The sequence below is a fragment of the Zosterops lateralis genome (genome assembly GCF_965231275.1).
Source record: "Zosterops lateralis genome assembly, chromosome: 3".
Classification (NCBI taxonomy): Eukaryota; Metazoa; Chordata; class Aves; order Passeriformes; family Zosteropidae; genus Zosterops; species Zosterops lateralis.
This window is the reverse complement of record NC_139764.1, coordinates 35,785,458-35,795,978: the sequence shown is the minus strand read 5'-3', so window position 1 is coordinate 35,795,978 and position 10,521 is coordinate 35,785,458. Positions and strand designations below refer to the sequence as shown.

Here is a 10,521-nt window from a genome sequence, read left to right as displayed (position 1 = left end):
TCTACACAGTAGGAACTACAGACATTGGAGTCCTGTGTGGCGTGTCAGTATGTACAGCTGAGTATGTAAAAATCAGACATTTCAATACAGTAAAGACTTTGTTCCAGAATAGCCCTTAAGAAATTTAGAATACTGTTAGTTTGCATAAAATAGCCAAAAAAACCCAACTAATTCAGAAGTCCAAATTTGGCATGAGGTAAAACCATGTGCATTTATTTCACCTGCATTTTAGATTTAGTAAGCATAAAATTAAGTATGTTGACTGTAATGAAGTCAGTCATACAAGTGCAAGTCTTCAGCTAGAATGTATTTTATGTCAGTTTATTTAAAAAATGTACCAGTAAATCATAAAAGAGGGATCATGTCCATTTAACGTTTATTGAAGTATACAGGAGGTTTTCTTTAGAATCAAATATGAGCATGAATATATGGCCAAACGTAAAATCTATCAAATTCAGTGAAAATTTTCTGACTTTAAATAGTAGCTGTAAGAATGACCAATATATATTCTTTGTTACAACCGCCCTCACTCTACAAGTAAAAAAAAAATAATAAACATTCAGTAAACATTCTTTCCTAAGGTAGTTTCCCTTATATATCAGTGATTTATCCATTTTTTGTATACATAACTTTTTAAACATACCAATCAGTGGTTCTCACAATTGAAAAATAAAAGCACAAAAAAGTTTACACTCTTGTACAGGTAAATAAAAGATCATTTTTAATTAAACTGTATATCCTTAAGGGCATAGTATAGTTTCAATTTCATTACCTATTACATAATTAACTTCTTACATACAAATATTGACATATTTGGCTTGTGCTTCAAAGCCGTTGTGTCTACAAAGTCCATGTCAATCCAACTCATGACTTGAAATCAGTGGGGACATCTTTACTGCTGCTGGGTTTAACCTGGTCGTGCAACATGGTCTCTTCTGAGCTTGTGGCACTGCATTTTTCTGGGGAGTCATCAGTGTCTGGATCCAATCCTTCAGGACAGGGAAGTTTTAGAAGTTCTTCCCGCAGCTGAGCTGTGTGACGCTGCAAATACAAGAAGAAGTCAGAATGGAAGGCCACAGTTAAAACAATATTTTTCACAAGGTTAGACACTATAAGGCAAAATGAGGAGTAGGTAGAAAAGGCTTAAATGTATTATTTCCATGTCTGGATCAACTTCTCCCCCATATTTAAGGACTGGTACTTTTGTTTTAGTGACAGAATAATTAGCAGCAGCAAGAGCTGCTAGGGACAATTTAAAGGTGGTGTTCAGGGGCCACAGCAGAAACTGGCTTGGACTTGGGAGGTCATACAGTCAAACTAAATTTATACAGAATTCATGATGAGGCCTGTCACAGAGACAGAGATGCAGAGATTTGTATACTGATCAGAGTAACTTCATGTTGAAGACCAGTCACACTGAAAGAATGGAAGCCTGGCAACAGAAAAAAGAAGCCTTCAAAAATTTGGGGTTCGCATCTCATGGGAAATAAAACCTCAAATATTAAAAATAATATAGACCTCTTGTCTGTGTGGTCACAAAATACACAAATGGTAATACTTGGCTAAGAAGACAGAAAATATTTATAATGGTTAGAATTTGATTAAAGTTAACACAGGGTAAAACTGATTGTAGCAGACCACAGTTTATTAACCGCTTGTCTACTCTAGGAGACTGTTTTCTGGCAAGGAATTGGTTGTAATGCAAGTTTATCATTAACCCCCACCCACCCTCAGAATGAACAAAAAAAGCTATTATCACAGAGTATTCTGAGTTGGAAGGGACCCACAAGGTCTGAAGTGAATGGCCCATAGGGAATCAAACCCACAACCTTGGGGTTAGAAGCACCATGCTCCAACCAACTGAACTCACCTCGGGGTTACTGCATCCTAAACAAAGATTTATAGAAAAAATAGGCAGGGCAGGTGCTAAAGGAAAATCCATCTTGTAGTAAAACCACTGAGGAAGTGGAATACACACACACTTCATCTCTTGACAACTGGGACACTTAGATTTGTCATAAACATCTCACCTTCAGAGCTGCTGCATGATGGGACATGGTCCTGCCTACTCGTTTGTCACTGCTGTACTGCTGTATGTCTGCTATCCACTCCTCACACTGAGCCATGATCTCCACTCTTTTCAAGTAGAAGTGTTTGTGGATGACCTGCAAGAAAACATTACCAATGTAACGTGGACAGAAGAGCCATATACTTTAACAATACCAAATTTGCAAGACCTCTATGGGTCTAACTAAATATAAGGAAAAAACAATGAAGGTAATTCAGAATTGAACCAGGTTGGAGATAAAACTGGAATTTCTGTCCTCAGAGGTTTCCAAAATCAAACTGGAAAAAGGCCTAATGAACCTGTTCTGAATTCAGCTGATGCTGTTTTGGGGAATTTGTGTCTGGATATCTCTTCCAGTCTATAGGAATCCACTGTTTGTGTGCAGCCATTTCAGCAGTCACTTGTGTTACCTGGTGCAGGGTAAACCAGTGCCAGAAATATACTGAGCAAAAGCAGAAGGGAGAGCAGAGTGCTGCTCACATTCTGCAGTTCAAAGCTGGATGGCAGGCATGAAGTTCACACAGGAGCAGAGCTACACAGGGACAGTGCTGAGGCTTTCATTGTTCCTTTCCCTGCACTGTTTTGCTAGAGAAGCACAGGTGGCAGAAGCACCATGGGCTGCCCCAACAAACAGAAAACAGATGAGCAGAAACACTGCTGGCAGTACAAGCACAGGAACATCACATGCTTCTGCAGAGAGAAGGATCATAGCAGCTGCCTCAGAGGGGATGCAACCACTTTGCTCTAGGCAGAGACAACACATCTGGGGACACTGGAATTCTCAGACCATGGTAGTTGAGCTGCCCAGTTTGGATGGGAGCCGGTATTTGATTGAAGAGTAATTTTGGTATTGAAGTACGTATCTGAGTTTAAAAAATCCAACCAGTGAACACTTATACAAAGTTGTGAAACTCTACTTGGTGTTGGCTTTGTCTTAAACAGTTTTCTATAACTCTGAATGGTGAAAGAAACAATAAAACCAAAGAAATTTTATTGAGCACTCAGAGTTCTTGGCCATATTGCAACATAATGGGAAAAATAATTTTTCCCTCTAGAGGTTACAGAAAATAGCTATTTGTCTAAAGAGAAACTGCATATTGAAACCATAATTGACTTCAATTCTGGATACATTCCTTAAATCCATAATGGAGCTTGGAAAAACTCCCAAAGACTGGCAGTTTAGATCTCCTGAGCCTATCTGTCATTTAAGACCCTGAAGACAAGACAGCTCAGATTTTTGAAGACAACAGATCTCAGGATCTACCTTCTTAGACCTCAGTCTTCAGCATGAGTTTGCATTTGTGTTATGAATTGATCATCACTGTTAAGGTTTCTAAGATAACCCTACAAAAAACCTAGAGGTCTGAACAAAAAGGAAATCTCTCAAACAAGTGCTCAGATAATCTGACAGATGCATTTCCATTTGGATGGGGCTGCAGATGGAATCTAGCATTGTTCCAAAGCTGCCTTTTTCATACCAGCAGTGTGAAAGCTGAGCTGCAGAGTAAGCACACGATTACTGAGACTCTTAAAGGAAAGTTCAGTACCAATAAGCTGGGATTCAGTTACCAAATAGTGTAAATACTGCATATCCTTCACTTCTGTGCATGTGAAAAGAAATGTGGAGCATTATTGTCAGGGAGCCCACTGCTTTCTTATATTTTCAATTAATTAAATCTTACTGTGGTTTGAGAATGCCTTTTGCCAAAGTGAAACCATTACATTAGCTAGAAGAAAAAGACCTATTAGCAGAACTTATTGGATTATGTGTCCGGATGTTATCCTTATCATGGCCTTCTACTTATTGAGTAGAACATTTAAGGGATAATTCTGAACCACCAACAGGTTTTATTTCATTAATTCAACACCCCTACATACACTGCACATCCTTTTTCATCTGCATGTGCATAAAAATATCTAACACTTGTAGTGCAGGTAAAGTGTCAATGTTTTCTTATTCCACAAGACACAGTAATTTTAATGAAAAAAGGTTTTGCATTCCAAAGGATTTTTTTTATGACGTGAAGGAAGGGATGGGACATCAGCATCTCAGATGCCACACCCAGCAATGTGCATAATCCTAAAATATTCAGGCTTTTTCAGCATTTTATTATGCAGATCACTGAAAGCATAGGTGATACTGACAGATGGTTCCATGCTTCAACACTGGCAACAGCTGTACTAGATCAGAGCAAAATGCGTTTTTCTGGAAATATTTGCTGGTAATACTGTGAGATGACTCATGACCAAAAATTTTCCATTAATATCCATACAGATTCTCTTAGTGTTTCTTCAGCTCTTTTTTCCTTGAACTCTTTGCTGTATATGCTCATGCCCCTAAGATCTAACTCATCTGGTTTGGGAAAGGAATTGTACTACAGACACTGAGAGACTTCTATGATGCTACAGGTGAGCTTTAGTCTATTTTCAGGAATGTAAACAAATTAAACAATTTGATTTATTACAATTTTTTTTTTAAGACAGCATGAATGCATGAATGTTAGCATTGCTTTTAGCAGCATCAAGACACTTGTTTTCAAAAGCACAGGTTTCTAGTGCAGATGCTTTGTAGAATTTCTTTTAATATATTGTTCCAATTTGCATTATTTTGATGTATCTGAAGTGTTTCTTAGTATTTGCTTCAAATTCATGATCCTTGGGAAAATAGTGCCTGTTACTTATGCAAAGTATGGGGCATGGAGTGCCCCTTTGTAGGGCTGTAGGGGTTACAGGCCATGTAAAAGGTCCTGCTGAACAGTAAGAGTGAGCTGAGCTGACTGAACCACGTTTTATCCAACTGTGCACCAAGATCCTGTTCAGGTCAGTCCCACTTTGCCTGCATTCCTGTTTCCCAGAAGAGAATCTGTGAAGTTTGGTGCATCCTTATTCACTCCAGAACAAGACAGGCCCTGGAGTCACTTGCCACAGGTTAAAACAGATGTTTCCTGCATGGCCTTACCAAATATTTGCATTATTCTTACGGCTCAAAAAAAAGAGCAATACTGCCTTTCACAAAACCTACCTCCTTAAAACATGGTGATGGATTTCTCATTTGTTCAAGCATTGCCCACTTGACTGTTGCCTGTCGGATATTTCCATCATATTCTCTGGAGCTCTGGGTACCACTGGGAGTACCTCGCGATCGTTCGTAACCTGGCTCATTGAAGTATGGTTCTGCCACCAGTATGAGGGACTGGACAGACACTAACACCTGTTAAGAGAAGAAACCAAATATTAAAATCATGCTACCAATGTATTCTTACAAATATACACAGCTCTGGTCACCTTACAAGCCAAACCATTTCTATGGCAAAGCACTTCCATTTGTGATGCGGGCTATGTGCAAGCAGGGAACATCCACGCTTTCAAACCTAAACTCTCACTACACACAAAAACCACCGAGTCCTGTGACTATCTATTTAGCTCAAACACTGAGAAAATGACAAATGTAACTTAAAATCCTGCAAAACAAATGTATAGATATAAGTAAAAGAAGGTATTTAAAGGAAGAGATGTCTGATTGCACCCTTTGGTGAAAGAAAAGTGTATTTGTCAAGTTCTCAGTCAACAATTTTGATTTTTTTCCCTGTGGCTGAGCTTACAAATTCTAATTCTGAACCAGTGGAAAAGAACCAAAGGAGGTTCACAACCACGTGAACCACTGAAATTAATCCTAATCTACATTGTCTCCCATTTTTTCTTTCAAATGAATGTTCTTAGCCCTTTAGTTTCAGATTTTACAAACAATATTGTATCATATCCCAATAAAATAAAATCTCAGTATTCGTCTTAAGCGAAAAAATGTTTTCAATACTATATGAACAAAGCACCAACTATTCAGTAATTAGGAAATAACAATTTTCCTCCTTTCAATTTTACTGTCCAGCACACGTGTGAATAACTGCTTCCATAAATTCAAGGCATTTAACCATATACTCAGCTATTCCTAATAAAACCTAAAGAATTAAACAGATGCCTAGGGCTCTTAGGTATCCAAATGTAGATTGCTGCATATTCATGATTTGATGGCTTGCTAGTTTTTCCAGTATTAAAAGTTTGTCCCTGTCAACTTGTTTTTTTTTTTTACTAAATGAAGGGCAAGTTTATCTTATGTACTTAGGACCAAGTCCACCAGCAACAATTTTAGAGATTACAGTTCTGTGACACAAACTTCCAGAACTGTAAAGAATTCAACCAAGGTGACTTTAACATTTATATTTCCTCAATTACTGAAAAGCTGATGATATATTACAGACCTAGGAAGGGCATTTCCAGCACTGGGCATACTTAGGTGCAGATAAACACAGGGCAGCTGTTTTTGGAACTGACTCTCCTGCCCACCTAGGTACAACTTAGAGTTTTTAAACATTCCCTAATTTAGCAGCCTAATTTGTGAATTTGGATATGGAACACAAGAGTCCTCCTTTATCCTGGTGGATGCAGAATGTACAGCTCACATCAGATAGATGCCATGCCAGCAGCAATCCAAACTCTGACTCTTTTGCAGTGCCCTGACATCCACAGCTGTGCTCTGTACTCAAGTGTGGCAATCTCCTGGAGTTCCTCCTGCAGCAAAGCCAGCACAGAAACGTTCCAGCTTCCCATCCCCATGATGGTTCCTCACTCCACAGACACGATGCCAGATGAGTAACTCCTGTCAAAGCAACTGTCCAAGAGCCAGCTGAATGACACAGGTTACCCTCAGTCCCACCAGCACCTCACAGGACACACCTTCACTCCTTTAGGGCCGTGCCACTTGGCCCTTGGACAGCCAGGTCTTTATCCTGACGGACTGCACATGTAGCTGTGCAGTGGGAGATGTGAACCAGCATCCCTTGTTGGGCTGAGAAGGAAAACTAACCAAGTTTTTCTGTTTCTCAGGCAGGCACTCCAGGGAGCTGCTGGCATGGTGTGCACCATCACAGTCTCCTGTACCTGCTCTGCACTCAACTAGAAGCAGCCACAGTTATTTAGTGTTAAACCTTAAAATGTAAGTAAATGCATTAAAAATACAGAATGTGCTTCAAAAATCAGGTTTCAACCAGCAAATGGCCACAAAGATACCAAAAAAGGTATATTAATGCAAATGTGCTAAGTCACAGTAGAGTGACTTCAGGGTCAAAGCTTTGGGTATGAAAGGTGTTTTGGTGATCTCTGTGGCTTTTACATGTCTCTGGAAGGACAGGCTTTTGCTTTTTAAAAATTTTGTATTTCAGACATCGGTATATTTTTTAAGTACCTATGGTAGAGAAATTTGACACTGCAGCATGGTACTTTCTGGGCCTGAATAAGCAGTCGATACTTTGAGTTATAATTGTAATGAATGAGAAACTCTACACCGATCTTCTAGTTTTGCTGGGTAATAAAAATTAATTTCTGAAGTATTTTGGGTGGTCTGACAATAGTTCAATCTCTGAGCCAGAAAAAACATGTAGTGCCTAATTCTTTCCAAGCAATTTATTTAGTCCTACAGCTGTTTTCCATTTAATAGTTGTAAAGTGTTTTTCTCCCAATATGATGGGGATGGGATTTTTTCCAACAGTCTTCTTACTATTCTCAAAATCAAACACTGAAAATAAGTTTTAAATCATAAACTTCTATGTTGCATGTGATTTTTAACAATCAAATCTAACATTTTAATGTAAGAAAAAGGACTTTAGTGAAAATAAGACTTCCTAAATACTAGTACCTTTCTACACTGATTTTACAGCTGAAGTCCAAAATTGCAGTTCATCTCTTCATTAAGAATTTGGATCCTGGGGGACTTGCACTCATTAAGGAAGTGCTGGATGCCTATCCTAATGTGATCCTCTCTCTTGCTTATCTTGAAGCTGAGTGTGAGTTTGCCAGGAAGTTCCTTTGATTTTTCTGCCTGTCAAAGGCTAGAGTTAATGGCTTTGCAGTGGTATCAGCTGGTTCCCTCAGCTGCCCTGGATTCACGGGGCTTGGTTCCATGACCATGTGGGTCCAAGCAGCTTCAATACTGTTTCCTCTACTGTGGGTAGTTCCTCATTCTCACAGACATCCCTAGTGAGGGCTTGGGGACAAGGGAAAGCAAGTCTTACCCCTAAAAATGAGGCAGAGATGACCTCTGCCTTTGCCATGCCCTTGTCAATAGGTCTCCTGCCCCACTGAGCAGCTGGAAAGCCTAAGGAAAATGTGTTCTTTTGCTGCCAGCATACTTATGAAAAGGTCTTCACATTTGTCTTTGTAACCCTCAACATTTTCAGTGCCATCTGAGCTTTAGTTCCCCTAATTTCTCTCCTGCATGTTTGGTCACTCTCCTTTTATTTCATACAAGTACCCCATCTCCTCCTTTCACCTTTTGTTGCTTCTTTTTGCAGCTGAGCTTAGGCAAGAGTTCTTGTTTACCCATGCTGGCACTCTGCCTCACTTGCCTGACTTCCACACGCTGGAATAGACCATTCTTGAACTTTTAGGAGACTGATAAATCTGCTCTCCAAGGCCAAATCCTGAACAAGCTGAAATCCGTTGTGCTGAGGGCAGTAATTCTATTATGCTGAAGCTGTGCAGTCTTCTAGGATTTGGAACAGAAATTGTACCTTGTGCTACATAATAATTACTCCAAACTCAGAATAAATTCAGTAACTGCCATAGGAAAGAAGGCATTGCAGGCTTTACTTTTACTTAATGTCTTTGCTTGTGAGTCAGTGCATGTCTGCGAAATAAAGCTGAAAATTATAAGGACTGCTTGCCCTAATAAATTCTGCTCTAATGTAACACTAATTGTTATTGAACACAGCATAGCTGCACTTCCATTCCCTTCATCTTTATTCCTCTACTCAGCTCACCTGCACACTTAGGAGGAGGAAGGCTGCAGTCTGCACTAGTGTACTTCACTTTCTCACTTTTTTTCTCTCTTTTGTCCTCACCATAAAAAGCTTGTGATAAATCCATGAGATGATGTCATCTCCCAGTCCTTCTTTTAATTTTTATTTCTTTTGAAAATAAAATAAACTATTTGGAATCATCTGAGCAGAGCTGGTGCAGTAATGAGCTGCACACATGAACAGCTGCTCTTCCAGACCAGACCAACAGAAATACTCATTTGAAAGAGCATTTTGAAGAACCTGTCTCCTCAGCAGTGTTTTTTCCTATAGTTCCAAGGACCTTTCCTGGACTTTTCTCTTATTTATGCTTATTTGAAGATTATTCTGGTTTAAATGTTCTAGAAAAGAAATCTTTAGGACCAAGAGAGAACTTACTCCTCCTAAATGACATTTGAAGAGAAAGAAGAAATTGCTCACCTGCAAAAAACTTGATGTTTGCGGATTCCATTTCTCTTCTGGCCTCCCATGCCATGTGTTAAGTATGCTTAAGCACACCTGAAAAGGTGACATTATTAATACCAAAGACAAATATTATGACAAAATTGTTCTGCTTGGGCAGAACAGAATGTTGACGTTACATTCATTTTTTGACAAACTTTTTTACAACAGCATTCTAAAAGACAAATGTGTTTCCTATCATAGAATCAATGAGTTTGGAAAAGACCTCAGGGATCATTGAATCCAACCTGTGATGGAACACCACCACGTCAACCAGACCATGGCACTGAGTGCCAGGTTCAGCCTTTCCTTTAAACACCTCCAGGGTTGGTCAGTGACTCCACCACCTCCCTGGGCAGCCCATTCCCCTGTCTAATGATCCTTTCTGTGGCCAAATTCCTCCTAATGTCCAACCTAAAATTTCTCTGGTGCAGCTTAAGACCATGAGACTACTTTGAAAGGAAAAACAGATTAAAAAAATGTAGATAAGCAAGAACAGTATGCTAATAAACAAACAAGACAAGGCAGATTACTTTTCCTCATAAGAAACCTATAGATTTTAGTGGCTTCAAAAAAACCCACGGAATTATGAACATTGTCTGATTCTCTACTTTTTGCTTTAAATACTATAATAAACTTGTAATTGTGCATTTTAAAGACAGTCATTCTGCTTAAGCATGTAAAAGGTGGTTTCTGTCACACAGACTATCAAGAAATTTGAATTATTCCTTAACTTTTATGACTGATCTGAACTTTAGGGAAGTTTATGGTATTCTTGAATCTTATTGTGAAATGGAACAGGGAAAGACAGGGAAAACAAACAGAAAAAACAAACAGAAGAAACATATTGACAAGTATTTCCCAAGACTTAAAACTAGACAAAGAAAAACAGAGATAAAGTCTCCACTAGGAATTATACTGTGTCCACATCAATAGAAAGCAAATGCAGAAAAAGAGACAAGGCACTCAGCAAACCCTCAGCTGCAGCTGATATGAAGCATACTTTGTCCATGGAAAGGGTATTTCAGCTAGCCAAAACAGATCTCTGACTGGTTCATTTAGCAAAAAAATGTTGGAAAAGAACATTTTTCTCAGTCAAAAGTCCTTGCTTTTTTGTTCCAATCCAGTCATAAAGGCTGGATCTCCAAAAATCTTCAAGACTAT

The 10,521-nt window shown here is 39.0% G+C and overlaps 1 protein-coding gene across 1 annotated transcript in view; it reads right to left on the bottom strand.

Annotated features, from left to right (window-relative positions):
• Positions 1-359: 359 nt before the first annotated feature.
• BIRC6 (baculoviral IAP repeat containing 6) overlaps positions 360-10,521 on the bottom strand; it is a gene marked incomplete at its 5' end in the record, with an annotated part of 172,856 nt that continues 162,694 nt past the window's right edge. The window contains 4 exons of the mRNA XM_083856975.1: positions 360-1,041; positions 2,031-2,165; positions 5,091-5,279; positions 9,337-9,414. Of these exons, the coding sequence (XP_083713101.1) occupies positions 865-1,041; positions 2,031-2,165; positions 5,091-5,279; positions 9,337-9,414 (579 nt within the window). The 3' untranslated portion in view covers positions 360-864. The remainder of the gene's footprint in view (positions 1,042-2,030; positions 2,166-5,090; positions 5,280-9,336; positions 9,415-10,521) is intronic.